The 27,941-nt window shown below is 36.7% G+C and overlaps 1 protein-coding gene across 1 annotated transcript; it reads right to left on the minus strand.

Annotated features, from left to right (window-relative positions):
• Positions 1-141: 141 nt before the first annotated feature.
• LOC120204330 (DExH-box ATP-dependent RNA helicase DExH9-like) lies at positions 142-27,663 on the minus strand. The gene is given in 14 exon segments (XM_039204431.1): positions 142-435; positions 868-1,132; positions 2,556-2,821; positions 2,824-2,967; positions 7,771-7,925; positions 8,049-8,328; positions 9,769-9,892; positions 23,447-23,697; positions 24,025-24,135; positions 24,902-25,006; positions 25,416-25,754; positions 26,705-26,923; positions 27,010-27,210; positions 27,287-27,663. Coding segments are annotated over 14 exon segments (3,012 nt in total). The 5' UTR covers positions 27,560-27,663; the 3' UTR covers positions 142-156.
• Between the last annotated feature and the right edge of the window lie 278 nt (positions 27,664-27,941).

Below are 27,941 nucleotides of genomic sequence, written 5' to 3' on the forward strand. Positions count from 1 at the left end.
TACATAGACATTACAGCAAAATTTTAGTGAACTAAATTCTCTCCTTTCACTACAAGTCAGCTAAAGTTCCACTAAGAATCGAATGGCAGAAAAAAAAATGCTGAAATCAAAAACTAAACATTGCATCTCTAACAATAGAACAGAGATGCAACTGAACTACAAGTACAGAGATGCTGCAAATACTATGTCTCGTTTAATTTTAGAGACAGCCTCTTCAAATTTTGATTCGAGATCTCTCTCTCCAATGGACTTGGCTGCTAAAATAAGCTGCTGAAGAACTTCTTCCAGTCGTCTGATGGCTCTTATTAAGCTGCCCTCGAAAACCTGTGTAATTTCCATAATCTCATAGAACTTGGATCCTTTGGCCCAAGCATATACAGCTTCCATAATGTCAGGCCGAAATGAACTTACAAAGCTTTCCACATCAATTTGAACCTGTAAATAAACACTTCCCTTAACTACTTCTCTTGCAAGACAAGAGTAGAGCAACATGCTTAGGTATAAATATAATCACGTACAAATCCTATCAAAATGGCAACATCAAAATATGATCATTCCTAAATGCGAAGTGTCAGCAATTCTTTTGATCGATGTCCGGTCGGAGAGACAGATATGCCTTTGACCATATGCAGTTCCTATTTTCAGGAAACCCATGTCCAAAGAGGATCCAAACCAACCTACTGGTCCACCAACATAATGACCAAATATCTGAAACACAACCCAGAACCAGACATCTATTTTCCTTTCAACCAAAAATGGGTTTCAAACCGTCTCAGACATCTTATCAAACTTGCATCCAAAACCCAAAACCAAGATTGCAAAATGGAAACAAACATAAGAAACAGTAGGATGAAGTATCTAGTATACCTTGCATTCAAGCTGAACTTTAGCCATCCTCCGTGCTGTATCCTGTAGTTGTGTAAAGAGCAGCTCTAGTTCCTCCCTGGGCTTTGCAGCATCTTGGAGCTTCTCCTGCCAAACAAAACAAGAGAGAAGAGAGACCATTTCTTCTGCCTTTATATCTTTCAGAACCCCACTGAACATAAGCTCAGTCAGAGTCAACTCATCAGCACTACTGATCTCACAAGCAACCTTGCCCTTCAATTCAACAACATCATCACTTGTAATATATCTGCAATAAAATACGATATATGAGAAAATTTTAGCCATTACAGGTGTCTATGCAACAAGCTAAAGTTTTGGTAAGCATAAGCCATTAATAATAATTATAATAATAATAATAGGATATGGTTGAAGTTTTAAGTTAAAAGGCTACAACATTGTGAAGGGCACAAGGCAAACTCTGAACCTGTGTATCGCCCAAGGCATAAGGCACAAACGCTGTTACGGTCCCACAATACACACCAAGTCACCGGACAATTTGTAGGAAAACCATCTAACATAGCAGGGTTTTCCCCCCTTGTTTTTGTTTCTTACTTGCAAACACCCTATGGTGAATGTGTGGAACTCGCCAAAGAGAATCCTTTACCTTAGACTGGTTAGAGTCTTAAACCTCTTAGAATAGAATTAATCTCATTTAATTTTATTGCAGTCAACCAGCCTCTATTTAAATAGAGTTTACATATTATTTGTTTGAATAAAAGAAGTAACTAAGGCAATTAAAACAATAACTCTAAATAAATAAAGGCTCCTAATACCATAAAGATACTTCTAAAGAAAATCTCATAATAATAATGCTCTAATATCTTCATAAAATAATAAAAAGATAATATCCTTTCCCTAAAAATAATTAATGCAGATCAACATCATCAAAGGCATCTGTAACACACACACGACCAATAAAGGCACAATATGTATATGTACTTTTTTGCATGTGTGCGCATCAATGTAGAATGTAAGATATATGATATATTAACAAACTCTAAGGAGTGTTCCAGTATATCCTACAAAACATAAGAGCGCTCTAACATATCCTAAGAAACATGCAACAGTATATTCTCTTTTTGGCCAATATTATATGATTCCCTTATGATCACATGTCTGTTGCTGAAAACTAAATATTGAGAAGTAGAGGTGTGATATTATATCTCCTTTCTTAATAGTGAAGGCACAGTTAAAAAGGAAGAGTAAAGAGTACTTCAATCTGGCAAGGGTCTGAGGTGCATTTGTTTTCTGGTGCTAAGACACAATGCCTTAACAACACTGCTTGAGCCATGAATAAATTTGAATGCAAGACGGAATTAAAATACATAACAAACAGCATGCATAATCAAGCATTTACAGCCAAGAAAACAAAGCGATATTTTATTGATATTCTTTTGGAAGGGGGGAGGAAAAAAGAAGAAGAGTGATTGTATTATAAAAATAAGGTTGTAAATGAAATATCCCAATCATATGGAAAATGAGGAAGGAGGATCTTTATTTTGATTGTAGAAAAGACTGTCCGTCATCTTATGTTCGTCTCTAAGACTGATGGAATAAAAAAAAAGCTCCAGAGCAGAACATATCAAATATAAAGCAGAACCATAAAGTTAAGAGACCATGAGAAAATTTTGCCAATGAATGCAAAGCAATCATAGATAAGTTCATCTTACCCTAGCCTCCTTAGAACCCGTTTTCTGGCCTTAAGCTCATCTTTAAAAGCCAATACTGTGGAAGAACGCATTGTTTTCTTAATTGATCTGATCTTGGATGTCAATTCTTCTTTCCTGTTTAACAGTTTAAGCTTTTGCTCTATAAGCGGGGATTTTGCAATTTCATGTTTTTCGAACAGGCTCTCTAATGCCTCCAACCTACGGACAGCCTTTTTATACGAGTTGCTTTGAATCTGAAAAAATGAAAAATCATTCAATAACTGAAATAATAGGAATAATACTAGAAGTAACAGTAGTAGAAAGAAAAAAACAAAGATATAAATTCTGAAAGCTTCTTCAAGGCATTCTCTCGTGCTTCTATAGGCAGAAGATCTTTCGGTATGGTCAAGCGTGCACTACTTAAAATAGTAACCTGTCCAAGGCACAAATAACAAATTAAATTATTCCCTCATGGATGGACATTAGTTTCAGCAAGACCAAAGAAACATTGAAGTATATTTCTATTAACTTTTGATGCTAAAAAGCTTGCACAAAGCTGAAATCAGGGAAAAAAATCTACCATTTCCCGAAAGAAGATTCAGTTTGCTTCATTACAAAAAGAATAGTCTCATTTTTCAAAAGAAGAAAAAGAAAAAGGGTTCCAAATATTGTAATAAGATATTGCAATGATAAAACAAAACAAATTTGCAGGCTGTTCCACAAAAGAAAGAGGGGAGGAGGGGATCTCACAACAACAAAAAAAGAAATGGAACAGAAAACAATATACTTCTACCAGAGGTAGGATACTTAACTATAATATGTTCACAACTAACAAAAATTACTAATGTTCACTGCATTTTTTAAGAGACATTGTAAACATTTTCATTACTAATATTCATAAGGTTTTATCAATTAATGTGTACGAAATTTAATTTCATTTTCATTGATTCATTAGATGGATTATTAATTACATTTTCATGAGTAAAAAGTCGAATTTCATTAAACTACTCCATTAAAGAGATTTATTTGATAGAATTAAGAGTTTATAATGAATTGTTATCTTCAAGGATCTATAATAGAAAAAAGAAGTTAATTTACACTGAATTTTTGTTAACATTAAATATTACTTTAGTATAATATACACATGGAAAAAATGTACATGTTAATGCCAAGTTCGATAATACATTCTCTTAGCTTTATTTATTAGTAAAATGTTTCACTATATATTCAAAAATAAATTCAACAAATAGTCACATGCGACACAGATTAAAAGGAAAATACAAGATTCATATAAAGACAAATACTTCCCTAAATAAATAGATCTTTTCCTAGTGTTAATGAAGTAAGCAGGTATTTTATATTATAGTTCTAATTTAAATTACTTTCATTTGATTTAAATGTTACCAGAAAGTGCGTGTATACACACTCATAACAATGATACTTGATTATGCATGCAACAGAAAATCATTATTTACATGCAAAGGTGCTTCATGTCAACAAACTTATCCCTTAGTTTCAATAATAATAATAATTAATTTTTAACATTACCTTTAAATGTAATGAAAAGGTTTGTAGTATCCTTTCAGAATCTACTTTTTGATAAGAATATGGCCTCATTAAAAAACCCCTTCATAACCATCAAGCTCCGAAAAACTCAATAGTCATACGAAGGAGGAAAAGAGTGCCTAAATTTTATTACCAAAAATAAGGATTACACCCAAAAACAGAACAGATACAGTACATAGGCCCCCATACAAACACCCAAAACAAAACCCCCAAATAACGAACCAAGACACCTCTCCTCACACTATCCTATACCCGATTTAGCTAAACCATCAGCTTCGTCATTAGTACATCTCTTAACAAGGGTAGTTATAACATTGAAGTTTTCTCAATTATATTTAATTGAAAGTTTTCTCAATTATATTTAATTGAAAGTTTTCTCAAAAGACGTAATTTAAGATGAAATAACACAAATACAACTATTCACCTCATGACAATTGGTTGTGGCGCTCATTACATACTCTGTGATGCAGGAGCTTTTTTTTAATATTATTTTATTATTTGTCTTATTTATAACTATTAGTTATAAAGATAAGCAGCTAGGGTTATTAGTTACCTTTAGGGTTTTCGAGCTAGGGTTAAAAAATTTATTAAGCCTGGCACAAATAAGCTGTAAAACATTACAGCAGCAGGAGCATCACTCAAGTAATAGACAGAAACTAGAGGCTTTGATAACCCTATGTTTTTCTAGGGTTCCAATTCTATCTTACTCGCTTTTTAGTTTTAGTGCTTTTTTTTTTATAGAAGTTGGAGGTTATTAAATCTCCCTTCTTATTCGTCCACACTAAGAAGTATGTTAATGAACATTGGAAGGAAGAAAAGAGTACCTCATAGTTTATTAATAATAATACCCAATACATAAGAAAACACTGAATATCCTCCTATGGTGATATACACCATTACAACAAACACCTTTAACTCTCACATCCTCAACCAAAAACCACAATCGACAATCACCCTATTTCTAAGTTACACCTCCAACAATAGGATTAAAACACGTAAAAGAACATAACACAAAAAAGAAAACCAACACCTGCAACCATTTAAATTATATCAAAGCACATTGAAGAGACGAGCTCTAATGAGAATCGACTTCGTCAGGGACCCAAGAGTTTGGTTTGAATGAAGGCTCAATCTCAAGCACCATGATTTTGAAGGAGTTGTCACCAACCTTCAATTCTCACATGAGTCTTTGTGAGGACTTGAATTTTTGCTCGATCAAAAGATGATGGTGACTGACAGCTTTCGTCGATTGCTAATAAATAACCCCACTTATCTGCAATGTTTTTGAAAGTATCCCAATTCCAAGTGTGAAAAGGAACACCCTCGCAAACTAACCACACTCGACGACACTCCACTACCAAACTATCTGACCAAGCTTCAACTCTGGAGAACCACTTTGCGAGAGTCTCTGATTTATCGTTCTTCACACTTCTCAATGAAACAAAATCTTCGAAAATCATTAATACTGCATTTCCAACAGCTCTCATTAACGAAAAACCAGTGAGGCCCTTGGCTTGCATTTGACTAGCGAGCTTACCGATTTTGATAAAGTCCTTGCACCACCCCACTAGACATTTACTCAACACGTGAAGTTTATCTTCGTCCATAACACCTTCAACTTCACAATGATTATTCCTCGAAACACCTTCCATCCCAGATTTACGTTGAACAGATGTAGAGGTCTTTCTCCAAAAAGACTGTCGAGGTTTGAATTTAGCCAAAGATACACTAATTTTGCTCCTGTCGATATGAGATCCATTCATTTATTAGATCGCTTTCCTTGCTTCTTCGATTGTTGCAAAACGAATGAAACCAAAGCGAAGCCCTTTCGAATTTCTTTTGTTTGGAATGGCAGCATCAATAACCCGACTGTGGGTGTAAAATAAAGATCCGAACCTCTTCCAATGGATCTTATCTGGTAAATTTTCGATAAATAACGTGTAGCAACCGCTTCTATACCCATTACGGATTTTTGGGTGGCCTTCCTTCCACCAATTATGAAACCCGATTCTCCTTCTTGCTACTTCAGTAGAATTGTCATCGGAACATCCCTTTTTGGTGAACTCTTTGGTTCCATCTTGGTCAACATCCGTCATATTCCTTACAAAAAAATGTATCCTCAGTCGCCGACGTAGCCTCTAATCGGGATCTCAAAAGCATTTCCTCAGTCGATCTCGACTTCACCTGTCCTCAGCTACCACCACCGGTCACTGGCTTCTTCCGATTCCCATCAGACACACCATTGACAGTTTCCTTCGCAACACCGTAGGAGACCGAAGGCCTATGATGATTCGTTTGGTTAAAATCGACGCGGGTTTTGTTATCCGGTTGTGATTGGCAAACCCGTTGTCGCCTCCTAGTCGCCATCTTCTTTGATTTGAATCTCTCGGGCAGAGCCATTAACCGAAGTCTGGCCCCTCCTTTAGCTAATCCCAAAGGTGAGAAGGCATTGTATAACCCCGGGAGCAACCTACCCTCGGATCCGAGACGATCCAACGGCTGCCGTAGGAGATTGAAACATTCTAATCCGAACTGATCTCGTCTGATTTATGGGGAAGGGACCCAAGCTCAGAACTGGATTACTGGAGCTGGAGTGAGTCAACCAAGGTTGTGAGAATTGCACAAAATTAAGCAGAAAATCAAACAACGTGCTGCAGTAACAACACACTATACAACACCCCTTGAACGAAATGGGACTGACCGAGAGCAAAAAATCAGAGAATCTCGAACACCCACGGCAACGTCTAAGAAACCAGACATGTAGGAACCACCCAGCAGCTGGGTTTTAGACGCTATGAACCAGTTGGGACGATGATGCCACCGGTCATTCTAATCGACGAAAAACCACTGTGGAACAGTGACGGGATCAGGCTTCGTCGAAGCTGTTCAAGACAGATTCATGGAAAACAGCAAGGAATTTCGACACTAGGATAGGCTGGTTTTGGTCGCGATTCTACGCTGATCTCGGAGAAGTCATTGAAAACGGACAATCGTAGGCCGCGGCGACGGTAGTGAACAGTGTTTAGATTTGCGCCGATTGAATGATCTTTAGCAAATCTAAGCCCAGATTTGGAAACCCCAAGAGCTGACGATCTTAACTGAGAAAAACAGTGGCGAATAGGGGTCGGAGTGTGGTGACGGACGGTGTCGGCGGACGGTGATCAGACAGACTTTTGAATTTTAACTCTCACCAACATGGATGAGGTTTTCAAAGAAAGAAAATTTTGAAATCGCCTGGAATCTAGAGAGAAGCGAGAGTTTCTCTCACTAGAAGTCAAAAAATGCGGTTCATAATGTTAATCTATAAAAATGTTCCATAGTTTTAGAGCTTTTTGTTTACTTTTGTCTTCCTTAACCACACCAGAGTGTATAATTAATAATATATGTTGAGGACTTGGAGTGAGAAAGAGAGGATGGCAAATGGCTATGCAAACACAAGAATCACATTGGTATATGCCTAGAAGCAATAATTTTTGCTTATATACTGAACATGAGACCCACACATTGCATCTACCATGATATTTCCTTTCAATAATATGCCAAAGTTGCTTAATTTATCTTTACAACTTTTTTATACTTCATTCAAAAATATAAATTTCACAAATTTTAACTTGTTCAATATTCGCCCACATGGCTGAAAAATATAAACCAAGAAGTTCATGGATTTCACCTGAGAGAGAGGCACAGAAACAACAAGAGGTTCCCCAGGCTCTTTCAAAGGGACAATCTTAATTGTTTTCTTCCCAAGCCCATCTTTGCTCACATTGCACCTTGTAAGAATATCAAGGGCATAACTTGCATCTTCTGGTCTTTTATTGGCATCATCTGCAGCAAGAATTTCGCACTTTTGTGACTAATTGAACTTGAAATGTTAAGGCATTTTTTGACAATTACAAGTAAAATTTACAACATAGACCTTAAAAAATAGGATCAACTTCAAGTTCTCACCTTCAATAATACTTTTTACTCTATGAAAGTCCATTAAAACACCCCAGGTAACATGATCCTCAATAGAGAAAGATGGAGATGTTTCATCATCAATGCACTTTATACATATAGGCCTTCCAGATTTCATATAGGGTAAACAGTACTTTGGAGAAAACACAATATCACGAATATCATTCTTCAAACTTTTGTATTGCTGAATCAGATTATAATAATTTTTCAAACTATCTTCTTCTTCAATTATCATCGACTCCCTCTCTTCTTCAAGAGCCTTCACTTGTTTCTGCAAATATAACATCTTGCATCAGATTAATTGACAACAGTTATAAAATAAATGTTATGCATCTCATAGATCTCGGGCATGTTTGGTTTTAAGTAGAGAAGGAATTTTAAATTATCATGGAACCAAAACCTTCTTCACTAGTCTTTACATGCTTCTGCAACTATAACCTATTGCATCAACATTAGCTTAAGAATAGATAAATAACTCAAAATCCTATCCATGTTAGGCTTGCATTAGAGGAACTGTTATAACATAATTTTTTTTTTGATAAAAATAGTGTAGGCCTCATTAAAAAACCCCTTCATAACCTCCATGTTACAACAATAACGTGAAGGACATTGGAAGGAGGAAAAGAGTGCCTAAGAATTTATTAATATAAGAATAATACAAAGCCAGATCCTAACAAACTTGTGTTACAACATAACACTTAAAAACCAAACTAACAACACTAATACAACCAACTCAGAAACAGAACAACCTAAACACACAACCTATTAATAAACCAATTCCTTCTTTAGCTGTGTGTTATAACATAATTATTTATTCTCTAAACTGTATATATTGATAAATTTTCATGGTTAACACAATTAAATCTTTTAACATGATCACTCATAGCGCACTTTTAATGAGTTTTAGAAGAAGAAACTTAGTAATGAACAATTTAGTTTATACTCAAATTACTACACAAGGAAAGACTTTAGTATGGTACAGGTATTGCTGATATCAAAGTCAGTTGTTTACCTTGAGTACTCTACTCATACTTCTACTTTCACCATTTTCTTTATATGCAAATTTTAGAAAAGAAAATTAAATAAATAAATAAGCAAATATTTTTTTGATAGAATAAATAAGCAAATATAAGAAGCATCAATTAATCAGAGCCTAGATTTAAGAAACCTTGGTTAAAAACTAAAGCATATTTTCTCAACTAAATAGTAACTAAAGCATATTTTCTCAACTAAATAGTTTATCTTTTCCTTCTATTTTTCCCAACTAAATATGATGATTCTTCAATTAATAGAATTGTATAGCCTGTCATCTTATGTCCCGTCAATACCTTTTTATTATTATTACTTTTAGTACTACACTAGCACTAAGATGGTGCTCCTTCCCTATAGCTTTAAAGGCAGAATATTTCACTGCATTCACTTTTTGCCCTTCAGAATTCTAACCCCTAAATTTCCAATGACAGAAAACTTTAGAATTAAATGCCTTTTATCACCAGAGAACCATAGCAAATTGAACTACCTAGCAATTCAACACAACTTAAGGGCTTAAGCCTTAAAAGTTAATAACTAATGTTCTCTCCGAGAATAACTGATACATTATAATTTTACGATCGGCTATTAAAGAACGGTTTGAATATTCAGAAACCGGAGAACCGTGATCAAAGAGTTTGACATCAAATTATAGAAGCTCTGGAATCTAATAATAACATACCTCAAGGTCAGGAATTGCTCGATCAGCTTGGAACTGATAAAATGAATTACGAAGCATACTTTCAGGATCAGCATCTTCACAACGCAATTGATTCAATAGCATGTTGTAGCTTAAGTGGAAGGCACTGAAATGAAATGAAAAAGAAATTAACAAAGTCATAATTCTTTAATTGGGGAGAAAAATCATAATTCTTAGATTATGCATCCTAATTTATTATAATCTGCTAAAATGATATCATAGACAGATGAGAGACAAAAAAGTGTCGATAGTAAAAAAAGATGAGTGAGAGAGATAGAGACGTAGAGAGAGAAAAGTTGAAAGGAAAGTCTTCTTCCAAGGAAGTTTGGACAGCGTTCGTTGATAACCTAAGCAGGAGAGTGTCATGACAAGAGTTAAGGGAACTGTTTTTCTTTCCAGGGTCCGGTAGAAAGAGTGTTCATTCCGAGAGAATCTAGAAATCCAAAATACAAATTCTCCATATTCGCCTTTGTGCAGTTCGATAATGAGGCAAGTCTGAAAAGGGTAATAGTCAACTTAAATGGTTCTTTGATTGATGGAAGGAGAATTACAGTGGGAGCTGCAAGATACAAGGAAGCCCGTTCAAGGTTAGTGGGGAAGAACAGTTCATTGTTAATGACTTCAAAGCTGAATAAAGAAGAGACATCAAAGTCAACAGAGAAAGATGTTACTAATAGGAGTTTAAGGGATGATAGATCCTATAAGGATGCTTTAATATCAAACAGATTGAAGAGCAATGTTTCGGATTGTAGGGAGATGTCAAATGGAGGTATTCACAGGGGAAAAAAATGAAAAACATCTGGGAAATGCATATTCCCTCTGAGAGTTCCAGTTGGGTTAAGAGGTCATTAACGGGGATCATAAAACATTCTTTCGAGTTAGAGTTTGTTCAGAAGGCTCTAGTAAATGAAGGTTATGATGTCCAGATTGCCAGATGGGGTTATGTTTGGAATTCATGTGTGGTAACATTTCAGTCAACGGAAATGATGATGGAGGCTTGGTTGAAGAAGAAGGATGAATTATTTTTTCTGGTTTGACAAGCTGGCACCCCTGTTGAATGAAGATGGTATTCCAATGGCTTTTTGTATGATAGAGTTTTTCGAGATTCCACTTTATGCTGGCATAACACATTTCTGGAACGGTTAGCAGGGAGACGGGGAACGGTGGAAGACATCCATGATGCTACAAAGAACAGGAAGGACCTCTCGACGGCGAAGGTTCTGATCAGGGTGGTGAGCCCTTATGATGTTCCAGAGGTGATCACGATTGGATCTTATGGAAGGTCCTTCAAAGTTAGTATTAAGTTGGGATCAATGCTAGAGAATTCCTCGTTTTTTCCTAGTAATTCGCCGATGGGTGGTTCCGATGGTAGACAAAATGGAGAGATTTCTACAGAGGAAGATAACAGGGGATTGTCAGACAGTGTGGAAAGTTCTGAACGTTCAGCAGAAAATAGCAGACAAAAAGTTGACAAGTGGTTTGACCAGGGTACTTATACGGGTTTGGTTGGAGTTGGTGGGGAAAATCACTTTCCAATGCTTAACATAGATGGGAAAGGCATTAATAGAGGGGTGTCAGAATTTCAGAACCTTGGGAGAAACAAAATGGGGGAGCATGCGGGGTTGGGGTGTAAAATTTCAAATTTTTTGACTGATGGATCTCAAGCCCAATCTGCAAAAAATGGGCAGCCTGGTTCTACAGTTCTAAAGACTATTCCTGCTGGGCCAGCAATTAAGCTAAATAGGTTTGGGAAAATGAATCATAATCAATTTATAGTTGAGCCTGACAACAAAGAGGAAGATGACAAAGGAGGAATTTCTAACACCTGTTCGACTGATAGCAGTGGAGATGTGAATCAAACAGTAAATTTAATGTTGGTTGGATCTAATGCAGATTCTAAAGAATGGATTTCTAGGGGAAGATTGGCTTACCGGTATAAATCTTCATCTTCTACAAAGAGTGAACCGATGGAGAGGAGAAGAATTTGCAGTTTCAAAAGGGTGTATAAAAGATCCAGGGAGAAAAGACATTGGTTAGGGAATGATCAAATTGTTATTCCGGAAAAAGAGAGAGCTCTAGATAGGCACAAGGAGAAGTACTTGGACCTTAGTTCAGCTCATCCAGTCAATGTAGTAGCAGATTTTAATGTGGAAGGTTGTGTGGAATCTACTATGGAGAGACATATAGCTAACAGAAGTATAGATAATATGTTTGAAGGGTGGTTTTCAGAATGAGACAATTATAACTTCAAATCTAAGATTAACAACAAAAGAGCTAAAAGATTATTGCTGAGAGATGCATTAGATCAAGTTAGCACTACAACAGTTTCTTCAACAGCTTTTTCGGTTCTCTTGGAGGAAGCACTAGCTACTTGGGAAATTAGTAAGCTATTGGGGGTTTCTTTTAAGGAAGGGAAGTCAACCTTTTTGGAAAAAATTATAAACTTGGAGAAAGTTTTGAGGCAGGTCTGAGGTCTTGTTCTTTTGGGATGTTCAGGTTGTTGATTATTAAATGATGAAAAATAATTTAGCCATTATTACATGGAACGTTAGGGGATTAGGAAGAAAGGAAAAACAGAGAGTTTTTCAGAATTTGGTTTTAAAGAATCGCCCTATAATTCTTCTGCTGCAAGAAACTAAATTGGAGAAGTTTCAAAAATATTTTTTAAGGAGTGGTTTGAATACCCTCCAAGGGTTTGTAGAATCTCCAGCATTGGGTTCCTCTGGAGGTTTATTGAGCTGTTGGGATGAGAGTTCGTTTGAATTGGAAGATCATGTTATTAACAGAAGATTTATCGCCATTTTCGGGAAATTTCGATCAAACCAGCTTAGGTGTGGCTTCATTAATGTCTATGGGCCAGCTGTTGAGGATGAAAAAGTCAGTTTTTTTTAAGAGCTAGCTGATTTCCTTAATGGACGGAGTATTCGTCTTTGTGTGGGAGGAGATTTTAATGTGTATTTATCAGAAGAAGAGAAGGTTGGGAGAGCTCAAAACAAAAATTCAATGGGGATGTTCAATCATTTTATTCAGCAGACAAGATTAATTGATTTACCTTTGAATGGGGGTAGGTTCACATGGTGCAACAATCAAGATATCCCCACTTTTGTTAGATTGGACAAGTTCTTAGTGGATGATCATTTCTTGGGAGCTTTTCCTGATATTATTCAAACTTCGCTTACTAGGTCTGTGTCAGATCATAATGTTATCTTTCTTGATAATGGAAGAGTTAGTTAGGGTAAGAAAACCTTTCAAACTCTTTAATTATTTGATGGATGAGGATGGCTTTGAGGAACTTGTTAATTCTACTGTTCAAGACAGAAAGAGAAAACATAACATAATTGGTATTCTGGCTATTCTGAAAACAACGAAACTGGAAATAAAAACATGGGCGGGGAAGAGAGACCAATTTCCAACTGAAGTTCCAGCTGAAGAGATTGTTGAATTAGAAAGAAAAATCCACAAGGCAGAGGAAAATTTCCAATAGTTGCAAGATTCAAGTGGAAGAGAACAAGGAGCAAAATTGTCTTCTATGAGAAAAGAATTATGGAGGCTGTATAAAATTGAGGAACAGATTTGGTTTCAAAAATCGAGATCGAAATGGGTGGAAGAAGGGGATCGCAATACAAGATTTTTTTCATACATGCGCTTCAGTTAAGAAGAAGAGGAATTTCATGAGTGCTCTGAATGTTAATGGTGAGATTATTCAAGATCCGGCTATAATTAAAGCTACTGTCAGGGACCATTTTTCGAAATTTATAACACTATGTCTACCTTGGAAGTTGAAGGTATGAAGCTGAATTTTTCCAGAATTTTTTTTTTTGATAGGAAGTTAAGGCCTCGTTAAAAACCCCCTTCATGATTAACGGAACACCGATTGGTGTTCCTTAATCAGCGGAAGGAGGAAAAGAGTGCCTCATAATTCATTAATAAGTAGAAAAATACATAATGTTTAAAACTAACAAGCCCCTTACAAAAAACCCGAAACACAACAAGAACACCTCTTGCGCTCAATAAAACAAATCCCAACCCATCAAACAATAACTATCCAATATCAGCCTTAACTAAACTATCGGCTTCTATGTTTGTCGTTCTGTCAATCCATTTGATAGCTCCTTCCCAAACTCTTATCATGGCAACAATCTCTTTAACAATATGAAAGAAAACACTAGGACAACTATCTAAATTCTTAACCCAATCCACAGCAAGCTTGCTATCAGATTCAACAATCCACCGATTCTTAAACCTCTTAAGGTCATGCTCAAAGAAGAGTACACCCCTCTTGATGGCAACAAGCTCCAGCAAAGTTGGAGGTCCAGGATCTGCAGATTCTTTAAAAGAACCCAAAATCTTACCAGCCTCATCTCTTAGTAAACCACCCACACCACTCTTTCGCCAATCATTGCAAACTGCTGCATCAACATTCAGTTTTAGATAACCCTATGGAGGAGGAATCCAGGACACAATATTAGTAGCCGAATTTCTGGAAGAAGACCAGAAATCTGCAATAGAAGGGTCACTTATCAAGGAATCTTTAGAAATAGTAACCTCATTGAACTTAGCTAAGAACCAATAAGCAAGCCTTAGCCTAGCCATGAAAAATAACTCAATGTGATCCAAGGACCTTTCTTCAAACACCACGGCATTCCTAAATTTCCAAATGGTCCAAAGCACCACCCCCGGAATTAAGGACCAAATAGAAGAAGAAAACATCATGTCATTCCAAGCAAGCAAAAAGCCTTGTGCATTTCCATGAAAGACCGAACTAATATTCCAAAACCTCAAAAACTTATTCCATAGGGACCATGCCGCCGTGCAAGAGAAAAATAGATGAGGAATAGATTCAATCTCTCTTTTACACAAAGGACAAGAAACATCAACAATCCCCGAAACCCCTCTTTTTTGAAGCTCAAACTTAACCGCCAGTTTGTTATGGGCTACTTGCCACATAAAGGTTTCAATTTTAGGAGGCATCAATCCCTTCCAAATACATTTCTCCCAGAAACTATCTTTTACCGATTCAACAAAACAAGTCTTCATACAAGAGTTAACAGTAAAAATGCCTTCGCCATTCCCTCTCCAAAGCAGACCATCTCTTGACTCGTGGGATAGGCTGAAATTATGAATGATGGCAAGAAGATTAGAAAATTGTTCTAACTCCCAATCACATAGATTCCTTCTCAACTGGACAAGCCAAGACCAACCCGATGAATTAAACTCACCAAATTCCTTAATTTTCCCAAACTGATTTGATGAAAGAGCATATATTATCGGAAAAGCAGTCTTCAAAGGATAATCAAGGGCCCAAATATCTACCCAGAACCTGATTCTCTCCCCATTACCCACTTTGACTTTGAACATGCTACGAATCTTGGCACCAAACTCATCCTCTTTAAAATGATTATTAACCACCGATTTCCAAATCCAAGAAGTATTTGTAGGAAATTTTTTAGAGAAAGAAATCAGATTAGTGTCCTAATTATATTTGGAACAAATCAACCTCTTCCAAATTGAATCAATTTTTCCAGAATTTCAAAGGAACAAAGTCTTCTATTAGAAAAAGATTTTTCGGAGGAAGAAATTTGGGAGACTATAAAATCGTGTGATAGCGACAAAGCTCCCGGGCCAGATGGTTTAAATATGGGTTTTTTAAAAAAAAATTGGTTTATCCTCAAGGTAGATATTATGAAATTCTTCCACAATTTTTATCTGGGGAAAGATTAGGAACATGGGATAAATCCCACTTTCATTAATTTAACCCCAAAGGTGTCCAACATTGGTGGTTTAGACAATTATAGACCTATTAGCCTAGTAGGAGGGTTGTACAAGATTCTTTCAAAGCGTCTTTCGAGGAGATTAAGGAACTGCATTAGTGATATAATCAGTCCTACACAGTTTGCCTTCATCCCAGGTCGTCAAATATTGGATTGTTCTCTTATAGTTAATGAGGGGGTAGACTTTTGGAGGAAAAAAGGACTCAAGGGATGAGTGTTTAAGGTGGATTTCAGGAAGGCCTATGATACAATGGATTGGTCTATACTTTTTCTAGTTATGGAGAAAATGAGCTTCGGCACCAAATGGAGTAATTGGATTAGATAGTGTGTTACAACAGCTTCGGTTTTTGTTTTGGTCAATGGGGTCCCGAGGAATTTCCAATGGTAAAAGGTCTCCGTTAGGTTGTTCTCTTTCTCCATTACTCTTCAATTAAGTTGGGGAACTTCTAAACCTACTGCTTTTAAAGGCGGTCTCTGAGGGGTTGTTTTCTAGTTTGCAAATTGGTAGGAATGAGACTTCTGTTGATCTTTCTCACTTGCAGTTTGCATATGACCTTATAATTTTCTGTGGTGCTTCGAAGAAGCAGATTTTTAATGTCAAGAGGGTTCTAAGAGTTTTTGAAGTCATGTTTGGACTCTAATTGAACCTAAAGAAAAGCAAATTATTTGGTGTCAATTTGACTCAAGAGGAGATTGAGGAGTGGGAAGGAACTATTGGTTGTGCTGTTGGGTTTTTCCCCTCTGATTACCTAGGGCTTCCTCTTGGTGCAAAAAGGAATTCTTCATCACTTTGGGATCCAGTTTTTCTAAACTTTTATAACTTGCTGGTTGGAAAGCTGCCACTCTTTCTTTGACAGGGAGGTTAGTTTTGGTCAAATTGGTTCTTTGCTCGCTTCCAACCTATTATTTGTCGCTCTTTAAAATTCCCACTTCGGTTAATTCTAAACTCAATTCCATTATGTCTAAGTTCTTATGGGGAGGTGGATTGGAGAGAAACAAGATTCATTGGGTTAAATGCTCCTTTGTGTGCAAACCTAAGAATGAGGGAGGTTTGGGAGTGCTAAACCTTATCAATATGAACAGAGCCCTTCTAGGGAAATGGTCTTGGAGGTTTGCTAATGAGAGGAATGCTGTTTGGAGGATGTTAATATGCTCTAAATACAATCTTGACTACTCATTAATGTTTAATAGCAAGGTTCCAACTCAAGCTTCTTGGATTTGGAGTTCAATGGTCAATAATCATTTTAAAGAAGACTCTTTTGGCTCCAAGTTTCGTAGTATGTGCATAATTCAAGTTGGTAATGGAGAGATGATTCGATTTTGGCAAGACAATTGGGCGATGGACTACTCGCTCAAGGATTCTTTCCCTAAATTGTTTTCTATTTCTTCTAATAAGAGCGGCAAATTAATTGAGTTTGGTGAATTTAGTTCAATGGGATGGATTTCGAATCTTCAGATGAGAAGGAATTTGGCAGATTGAGAATTTGAACATTGGGCAAATTTGATGTCAATTATTTCTAATTACTGCCTGTCTAAAGAGGCTTATGATGGACTGATCTGGAAAGGAAATGGGGCCGGTGTCTACTTTGTTAGCTCATTTGTGAAGGTGTGTTCATTGGGTTCCCAGGAAGTTCATTTCTGGAAAAACATTTTGTGGAAAGGTTTGGTGCCTCCAAGAGTAGAGCTTTTTATGTGGCATGTGGAACTTCAAAAGCTGCAGTGAAGACAGAATTGGTTAAAAGAGGGGTTATGGGTATTGAAGATGTTTCTTGCCCTCTTTGTAAATCGGTGGATGAATCTTCTTCTCATTTATTTTTCTCTTGTTCTATTGTGTGGTCAATTTGGAACAAATTCATGCAATTTTGGGGTCTAAGTTCAGTTTTTCATGTCAATGCGCAAAGATTTCTCCTAACAAGGGAAGATTTGAACTTTAATTCTGTTATTTGGAATTTTATTCCTGGTGTTGTTATTTGGACTGTTTGGAAAGTCAGGAATGCTATTGTTTTCTAAGGCAAGATGTTAGAGTAAATTGACTTAATTTTATTAGCAAGATTTAGGCTTGCTTCCTGGTTCTTAGCTAAGTATAAAGATTCTTCTATTTCTAAGGACTTCCTTATTTGTGACCCCTCCATAGGGGATTCTTGTTTCCCCCATAACAATTCTATTTTCACTTCGATCCCTTGGTCCCCTCCTCCTAAGGGTTTTATCAAATTGAATGTGGATGCATCTACTAATGGGGATTGGAAGAGAAGTGGAATTGTTGGTATTCTAAGAGATGATGCAGGACTGTTTTTAGGTTTTTTCAAGGAGGCTTCAGGTCCGGGTCCACCTACTATGATGGAGCTAAAGGCTATTCAGAAGGGATTATCTTTTTTTAATTCATTGAAAGGAAGTATTAAAGGTCGGTTGATTTTTGAAACTGATTGTAAAATGGCAGTGGATTGGGTTAAGAATGGTGTTATTTGTTCTGATTTGTATGTCTTAATAGTCAAGGATATAGTTGATAGGCTAAAAGAATTGGAGGGTGTAATTAGATGGGTTGCTAGGACAGCCAATAAGGAGGCAGATACGCTAGCTAAGGCTGGTATAGGCTAATTACAGTGTCGTTTTTAGGGGTATTATATTTTGGGTCTTCGGGTTCTTTGTAAGGGTTTTATTCTGTTGTTTTAAATCTTATGAGTCAACAGGGAGTGTCAGAAGATTTTAATGAAGGGAGAGAAAAGGAGAGGAGCATTGGAGATATCATATTGGGCCAGGACACGGTTGTCCATGAAAATGGGCTTAGTACCAGCATGGATAGGAGTCTAACAAATGGGCCTGTTCAAGGGAATTTAAGATCAAATTGTGTTGCTATTAATTCTGTAGAAGTAACTAATGCTAAAGAAGCTGGTTTAAAGTTGCAGAACGGGTCTGTTTCTCAGGTGATGCGTCGTCATTCTGGGAAATGTGTGTCAGTAAGTAAAATCGATAGAGGTTTTTATAAGAATGTATATTCCAGGAGGTGGGAAGTTAAGAGTTGCAATGGTAAGGAATCTGAATCCTTTGCAGTGAATGAGACAGAGGGGGTGGCAGAGGCTTTGGAATGTTGGAATGTTTCCAAGCTGCTGGGTGTGAAGTTCAAGGGAGGAGAGAAAGGTTTTATTGGACAAAATGGTTCCTATGGTTAATGAAAGGAACTCGAAAGAGGGAAGGTAGTTGTTACTGGGAAGTAAGGTTATTGTATGTTAATGATGGTTGAGTGGTTGTTGTTGTCTTGGAATGTTAGAGGGTTGGGTAGAAGGGTGAAAGCTCGAGCAATTTGGAGATTTGTTGTTGAGAAGAAACCTGCAATTGTATTTTTTCAAGAGTCAAAATTGGAGGTTGTCAGTCATATGTTGGTGAGGAAAATGGGGGGTAAAATACTTACTGGTTCGGCAATATCTCCTTCAGTAGGCTCTGCTGGTGGACTTATAACCTTGTGGAATCAGAAGGAGTTTATGGTGAAGGATGTAGTCATTAATAGTAGATTTGTAGTAATAAAAGGGACTTTGGAAGGAGTACCAGGAAGTTGTTTTATTAATGTGTATGGCCCTAGTGTGGATGCAGATAAAGAGATGTTTTTCAGGGAGTTATTAGCATTTTTGGATAATGTTGACTGTCCATTATGCTTAGGTGGAGATTTTAATGCAGTGTTGTCACAGGAAGAGAAAGGAGGGGTTGTGAATTCGGTAATAATGAATATGTTTAGAGACTGTGAGTAAGGCCAATTTGTTTGATTTGCCTTTGTCTGGCGGTCGATTTACATGGTGTAATAATAGGGAAGCTCCCACGTTTGAGAGGTTGGATCGGTTTTTGGTGGATCAGAGATTACTAGCTTGTTTTCCAAAGATAAGTCAGTCATTGCAGCCAAGGTCTGTTTCAGATCACAATATTATTCTGTTGGAGAACAAATAATGGAATTGGGGGCAGAAACTGTTCAGACTGTTTAACTATGTACTGGAGGAGGATGGGTTTAGTGAGATGATGGAGGAGCTAGTTAAACTTTGTAAAGAGGAAAAAGGGAAGCCCATGTCTAAGGTGCTAAAGCGGGTGAAGGGTGAGGTAAAGAAATGGTCTGGAAAGGGTTATTTAGAGTTACCCGGAAAAATCAGATTATTGGAGAAAGAAATCCAAGAACTGGAATTGGAATTGCAACAAGGACTTCCTTTGGTGTCAATGAAATCAATAATTGAAGCAAAGAAAGAACTATGGGAACTACAAAAGAAAGAAGAATCGATTTGGTTGCAAAAATCAAGACTGAAATGGAGAATGGATGGTGATAAGAACACCAGATTTTTCATCATATTGCTGCAGTTAGAGGAAGAAAAAATTGTATTAAGTCCCTCAAAGTGGGTAATGAAGTAGTAGAAGATCCTACATTAATTAGAGCTTCAGTGGTGGAGTTTTTTAATGGTCTGTTTAGTCAGAATAATTCTTTGGAGGCTGAGTAAATTAGATCTGGATTTTCTAAAATTATCGGTAGGACAGGGTTTAGCACTTGAGAAGCCATTTTCAGGAGGAAATTTGGGAAGCAATTGCCAACGCGGACAACAACAAAGCTCTTGGGCCGGATGGTCTGAATTTAGGTTTTTTTAAGAAATTCTGGTCTTCTTTGAAAGAGGATATTATGTTGTTTTTTAAGGACTTTTATGCAGGGAAGGAATGGGACTTAGAGGTGAATCATTCATTTATTTCCCTTATACCTAAGAAGGATAATCCGGAGGGGATGGAGGACTTTAGGCCTATTAGCCTTGTGGGAGGTTTATATAAAATTTTGTCAAAGGTCCTAGCTAGAAGATTCAGTTTGTGCATTAATGTGATAATCAGTCCATCTCAGTTTGCGTTTATTAAAGGGAGGAATATTTTGGACTGTTCGTTTATAGCAAATGAAGGAATTGATTATTGGAGGAAGAGAGGATTGGAGGGGTAGTCTTTAAGGTGGATTTCAAGAGAGCCTATGATTCGGTAGATTGGTTGGTTTTGTTAAAAATTATGAGTAAAATGGGGTTTGGTGAAAAATGGTGCTCTTCGATGTATCAGTGTATGTCAACTGCTTCTATTTCAGTTTTACTAAATGGAACTCCTACGGACAGAATTCACACTAAAAGAGGACTTAGACAAGGTTGCTCGCTATCCCCCTTGTTATTCAATTTTGGTGGTGAATTGCTTCATTTGTTGTTAACTAAAGCTGTGAATTTCGAATTGTTTTCGGGCTTTGAGTTAGGAGTTCAAGAAAGTTCTTTCAAGCTATCGCATTTTCAGTTTGTGGATGACCTTATTATTTTTTCCAAAGCATCAATCCGGGATTTGAAGAATATTAGAAGGGTGTTATTGATTTATGAGTTATTTGGTGGGGTTGAAGATTAGTTTAGTTAAGAGCAGAATTTTTGGAATAAATGTTGAGGTGTTAGCTGGTTGGTCTAATGAAATTGGCTGCTCAGTGGGTAGTTTTCTAACAGAGTATCTAGGATTGCCTTTGGGGTCTAAGAGAAACTCTATTGCAATGTGGGAGCCAATTATACAGAGATTTCATAATAAGTTGACTGGTTGGAAGGTAAATTCTCTAGCATTAGCAGGTAGGGTGGTGTTGGTTAAAGCAGTGTTGTGCTCCCTTCCCACTTATTTCCTTTCTATTTTTAGAATTCCAAAAATTGTGCTGCAGAAACTAAATTCGATCATGGCTGTTTTTTTATGGGGGGGTTCGACAGATAGAAGAAACATACATTGGGTGAACTGGAATTTGGTCAGTAAGCCGAGAAGGTTGGGGGGTCTTGGGATCTCGAATTTAGCTATTCTGAACAGAGCACTGATGAGAAAGTGGGTTTGGAAGTTTGCCTCTGAAAAGGATTCTTGGTGGAAGAGGGTGGTTTGCTGTGTGAACAATTTGGATCTGAATTCCAAAATGTTGGGGAATACTTTGACAGCTCGAGCCTCTTGGATTTGGAGATGAGTGATTAATAACTTCTTTTCTAGTGATGAGTTTGGAGATTGCTTTAGGAGAAATATGCGTTTGAAAGCTGGAAACGGTCATTCGGTGGAGTTTTGGCATGATGTTTGGTTGGGAGAAATCCCTCTTAAAGACTTGTTCCCTAGATTGTATGCACTTTCGAATAATAAAGTGGGTAAAGTGGTGGAGTTTAGGGTGTACAATGCGGTAGGATGGGTGTGGGATATTCAAATGAGAAGAAATCTAGCGGAATGGGAGATTGAACAATGGTTGCTGCTGATTTATATGTTGAACAACATCTCACTATCTCTTGATGAGGACGATTACTGGATGTGGTTAGGGAATGGAGAGGGTTGTTTTTCAACTAAGTCTTGTATCAACAATTTTTTGATACGGCTGGTAATCAGGGGTTTCAGGATAAATGGCTCAAACATATTTGGGTCGGGATAGCTCCTCCACGTGTTGAAACTTTCATATGGCAAGTTGCTCATCAGAGAGTGGCGGTTAAAGAGGAATTGTTGAAGCGAGGAGTGGCTGGGATTGAAGACTCTTTATGTTCGTTGTGTGGCAGGTTTGTGGAATTTGTTTCTCATCTGTTTCTGCACTGTGAGGTAGTTTGGGGTTTGTGGGCTAGATTTGCGAATTTGTGGAATGTTTCTTTGGTGATTCCTAATAACATCTTAGACTTTATTATTATGTGGGATGAGATATTATAGAATTCCAGTATTTGGAAATTTATCCTAAGGGCGGTGTTGTGGACTATATGGAAATGTAGGAATGAAGTTATCTTCATGAAAGGAAAGTTGGATGTGGTGAGGATGTTCTTGATTGCTCGATTTCGAATAGTCTCTTGGTTTACTGCTAGTTTTGATGTTGTGCAGATTCCTTTCGACTCTCTAGTGGGTGACTTAACTCTTGCTGATTCGGTTGGGAGATAGAAAAAAAGTGGATCCCAACCTTCATGTTGGGTTCCTCCACCAGACGGGTTCATAAAGATTAATGTTGATGGGGCGATGGTGAGTGGTTGGAATAAAGGTGGTATAGGTGGACTCATAAGGGACAGCAGAGGTGTGTTGATTAACTGGTTCTCTGATAAGGTTGGGGGGTCCTTCGATTTTGACAGAATTATTGGCGATAAAGAGGGTTGTACGTGTTGTCTGATTCAGGTGTTGGCCTTAATAAGAGGATTATTTTAGAATTGGATCCAAGTAATGCTTTGAAGTGAATCAAGAATCCGGAACTAAGCTCCCCTATGTTTCTATCCTTGGTGAAAGAGATCGTTTCTATAATGCAAGGGAAGGATATTATGTTAAGGCAAATCTTGAGAGCTGCTAACTGGGAAGCGAACAGACTAGCTAAGGATGGTATTGGACGATCGTTAGGCTTTGTTTTTGGTGTGTTAGGGTGCTAGTCTCCCTGGCATTTCTGTAGGGATTTTGTTTTCAGTCTTATATATTCAGTGTTATGGTTTCAGCAGTAAGAGGTGGTTAAGTCTTATGTAATTGGGTTAAGGCTTTTAAAGTATGATGTAAGGGATGACAGTGTATTATTCTCCTGATTAATAAAAGTATGCACTCTTTTCCCTCTTCCTTTGTCCTTCATGTTACTATTGCAATATGGAGGGCAAGTCGAGGGTTTTTAACGAGGCCTAAGATTCTATCAAAAAAAAAAGTATAAGGCACTCTTTTCCTCCTTCCTCTGATTAAGGAAATCATTTCAAGTTCCATTAATCATGAAGGGGGTTTTTAATGAGGCCTTCAATTCTTATAAAAAAAATATCATAGACAGATAACGAGTTTCATGTGCACAAATGTTCAGCAGCATGAAAAGTTATTTGAAATGCATGAATACAAAGTACCACCAAAAGATGGAAAATAAGGATTAGTGTAACATAAACAGGCCATATCTGGTAGATTAAATATACCTGTTCAAACTATCAGCATTTCCCTTGAGCATCATTTTAGCCGTAGATGGTTCCATCCTTTCATCCACCATAAGAATGCATATCCCACGTGCATCAATACCTCGACGACCAGCGCGGCCACTCATCTGTATGTATTCTCCGCTGGATATCCATCTAAACTTGTCCCCATCAAATTTACGAACATTTGTAAACACGACGGTTTTAGCAGGCATGTTTAACCCAATACTGAAGGTCTCTGTGGCAAACAAACACTGAAGAAATTTTTTTCAGTTTTTGTTCTTCTGTTAATAGGAAGTCATATGAATAGTGCAAATAAAGAAAAAGAATTTTTATACAGTAAAACAAGTAATACAATTTTCTGAGAAGCTCAACATAATGCAGATTCAATAAAACAAATCAACCTAAAAATGAGCAAAAGAATACTGCATGCAAACTAGCCATCAGAACGCTAGTTATCCATTTAACCAACTGTAGGTCAATTCAGTAACTAACCAATCAGCACGATAATGTTATGGTCCATCATAAAACCTTTAAAACATATCTAACTTAAAGATATAACTTGAGTTTATATTCCCAACCTTAATCAGTCCTTCCTGAAATAATATCTCAATCACTTCCTTTAGAATGGGAAGCAAACCAGAGTGATGCACACCAATTCCACGTTTCAAAAGCGGTAATATGTTTGACACCTGTAAAACCATACATAACAAATATCTGAGCAAAACAAAAGAACTAGTCATAACAGATAGCATCTAATTCCGAGTTATAATTTTCCATGTGAACACATCCACTGCATACAAGTAGCTGAAAGTTCCATTTTATTTTCTGTCCTTTTCTAAATTTCTTCTTTCTTTTCGAGAAAAATACGTAAAACATGTGTAACAACAAAAAATAAATAAATCAAACAAAAACCAAATTTTCAAATTGTTTACAGCACATTGGAATGTATGTGACTATGTGCCCCAGACAGTATTCAAGAGCGGTTGAAAAATACCTACATATATGAATAAAATGCAAACTTTACTAGTAAATAAGCCTTGAATACATATTAAACAAGTTTACATGGGTATCCATCAAAATGTGAACTTTACTAGTAAATAAGCCTTGAATATCAGATTTTTGCAACAAATTTCTGATTACAAAATTTTTATATCTGACTAGATATTAAACCAAAAGAACAAATAAAATGAAATAAATAAATAAATAATAAAAAAACAGAAACTCTTGCTAACTAAACACAACATTTGCATAAAGCTTGTAACTCAAAGGATGATGGTCAGTAGTAACTAATAAAGGATAAAAGATTATTATTTTGACAAAACTCTAAGTTTGGGAGGTAACCAGGGAATAATCATAAAATTACAGTGTCTTTATTTCCAATCTTACATTTGCAAACATTTATAAATTTCCCATTCAAACATGTCTCATGGGTTTAGAAGAGGACTAACAACTTTCCTGAGGTAGCTTCTTATCATCTTCAGAAAGCATATCCATGGCACTCCAGAAGATTGTTTCTACATTTCCTTTCTCATCATCATCATTTAAATCCATCTTTGCCATCTAATTTAAAAACATAAAGAAAGAACAAGACAACTAAGATAATGAAAAGACAAATTAACCTCGCAACAGAAAAACTGGTGCATGTGCCTAAAAGGGAATATCAGGAAAAAAATTAAAAAATGGAAATTCAGGACATCTGGATAAGAAAAAGAGGAAAAATGCACCTCCAAAAACAGTATATTTTATAAGCAACAATCAATAGGCCAAACTTGATTACGATAACACACACATATAATACTAACTTGTCAACTTTATGTATAACATAATGCTGAGAAAAAGGAAACAAGACATGCGAACCATCCACGTCTGACTATCCCTTACCAACAATTTACACATTTAAATAAAAGCTTCCAAACTATCGCCCTTCCTCTCCTCGCACAAAAATATTTTTTTTTTTTTAAAAAGTCACCTGCATTGCTAGAAATTCGCATTCCCTTTTGCTAAAGCTGAAAATTATCACAGGGTCGTATTGACGCTGAATGATCATTTTCACCAACTTGAAGATGTCACTTTGTTCACTGACTTTTCCCATCACTAAACCCTTCTGTGACTTGCCATTATTTCTTTTCTTGTCACTTTCACTTGTAGGAACTAGCGCATTTAAAGCTTTCTGAAAACTATCCTCACGAAATTTCCCTTTCTCATCTACCACCAAAAATAGACCATCACCTCCAGCAGGGAAAATATAATGCTGAAGTGGGGTTGGCCGATAATCAGTGTAAACAATGTGACATGGTTGCTTGTGAACCTGCAACAGTAGAACCAAAATATGCATAAATATTTCAACAATTAAACAAGCTATGAAGTTAATGTATAGAAGCATCTAGCTATGTAATAGCTATGTAATCTAATGTGCTTCTTGATCCCAAAAACATCCTACTCAAAATAATGTGCATAATGTCCTCAAGATTCCTAATCACTTTCTAGGTACAAAATCCATTCACAAGAATCAACAGCAAGGAGCACTAGGACCAGGACTAGTATTTCAAATAGGAACATTTTCAAAGGAAATGAAAACAAAATTGTTAATATGCCCCTGATCTCTTCTTAAAAATCATTTACTAAAATACTTTCTGTTCATATTTTGTAATATACCTTCCATTACCATTCACAAGAATGGTTTTCACAACACATTAGTGGATCATACAAAGATGAACGGTGATGTAAATATCATAAAGCAATGGAGGGAGCCCAATCCGTTAAAGACAAGAAATTCCATAAACATAGTTGAACAGCAGTAAATGGATAAGAAAGTAGCTGTACACAAGATATATACAATACGTGATTAGAAGAAAGGCAACTTCCAAATTAAATTTTCTTTATATTTTTATCTTGCAGGGGAGTTTTTCTACCTAACTCATTATGATTCCATTAATTAAATATTATGATGAAAAACAAGTTAGTCTTAAAAAATCCTCAAACTTGAAAGCATCTACTTAATATTTTAGTAAACAACATGAAAAGAATACAAAAGGTTGGTCACTAAATCAGTGTAATTTTCGATACTCTCCAAAGTATTAAGGGTCTTGCAACAAATAACAGGATAAGATTCAGAACATCTTAGTGTTTGAATAACATAATCATTCTCAATAGTTGAAGCCAAAAGGAATCTGCTTGACAACTTGGAAAAGCATTAATTAGTTATAATCAAATTTCAAGATAAAAGTTGGTGAAGAACTTCAAGCAAACATTAACCACCTTTGCTACCCAGTCAGCAAATTCCTTCGCATTAGGCACAGTTGCTGAAAGAAATACAAACCGAGAATTCTTTGGCGCCATAACAATACTCTCTTCCCAGACAACACCCCTCTCACGATCACGCATGTAATGCACTTCATCAAAAACAACCCATGCCACCTCACGAACAATCTCGGACCCTTTATACTGCATACTACGCCAGATTTCCGTGGTCATCACCTGAAAATCAAACAGTTGGGAACATAAAAAAGAATCAAAAACTAAAGGAAAAAAATTGTGAGAAAGATAGCAGTTAAAATACCAACCAAGCACGAAGCATTAGGGTCGATGGTAACATCTCCAGTCATCAAACCAACATCAGAAAACTCCTCTTTAAACTCCCTATACTTCTGGTTGCTGAGAGCCTTAATAGGTGAAGTATATATAACACGTTGGTTATTCTTCAAAGACATGGCAATTGCATATAAAGCTACCACAGTTTTTCCTGCTGATGTATGTGCCGATACCTGTATTGAAACTAGCATTTCAATTACTCTAATTTCTGTGGGAGCAGGAGGAGGAAGGAGGAGAAAAGAGAGTTACCAGGACAGATTCGCCATTATTGAGGCAAGCGATAGCTTCAGACTGAAAGGGGTCAAGCGCGAAAGGAAACTCCTTGGCGGGTTTAGAGTCAGGTGGAAGGTTTGCGGTGGAAGCAGAAGGAACATAACCTTCGGGATATGAAACATCATGAACACATCCGGCGGCTTCCTCCGTCAACGCCAAGGCGTCTCCACCGTGATGTATCTTCTTCTGCAGCGGCGGAGGAGACTCAGAGAATGCCACATCGCCTGACTTCCTCTTCAAAGTTCCCATTTATTGATGTTGTTCAAGATTTCTTAGGAAGAGAGGGGAAGAGAAATTTCTATCCTGTGGCAGCGGCGGCAACTAGGGAAAATCAAACAAGACTCGAAACACCCAACTAGTTAGACGCAAAATATGTAGTATATATTTGTAGGATAAAGTACATAAGTGATCCCTGGTTATAATATATTATTTTGTTGAATATCTTGATTATTAAAAGTTGTAAAATAGTCCCTCAATTATAGGAAGTTATTTTGTTGAATCTCTCGACTATTAAAAGTTATAAAATAGTCAATCAACTATTCATTATGTTTCAAACTCATCTTTTTCCATTAAAAAATTAACGATTGTCTGAGTTGGATGTTAACATGCTGACAGAAATATAATAGTCGTT

This window comes from Hibiscus syriacus, unplaced genomic scaffold (genome assembly GCF_006381635.1).
Source record: "Hibiscus syriacus cultivar Baekdansim isolate YM2019G1 unplaced genomic scaffold, ASM638163v2 tig00000340_pilon, whole genome shotgun sequence".
Taxonomy (NCBI): Eukaryota; Viridiplantae; Streptophyta; class Magnoliopsida; order Malvales; family Malvaceae; genus Hibiscus; species Hibiscus syriacus.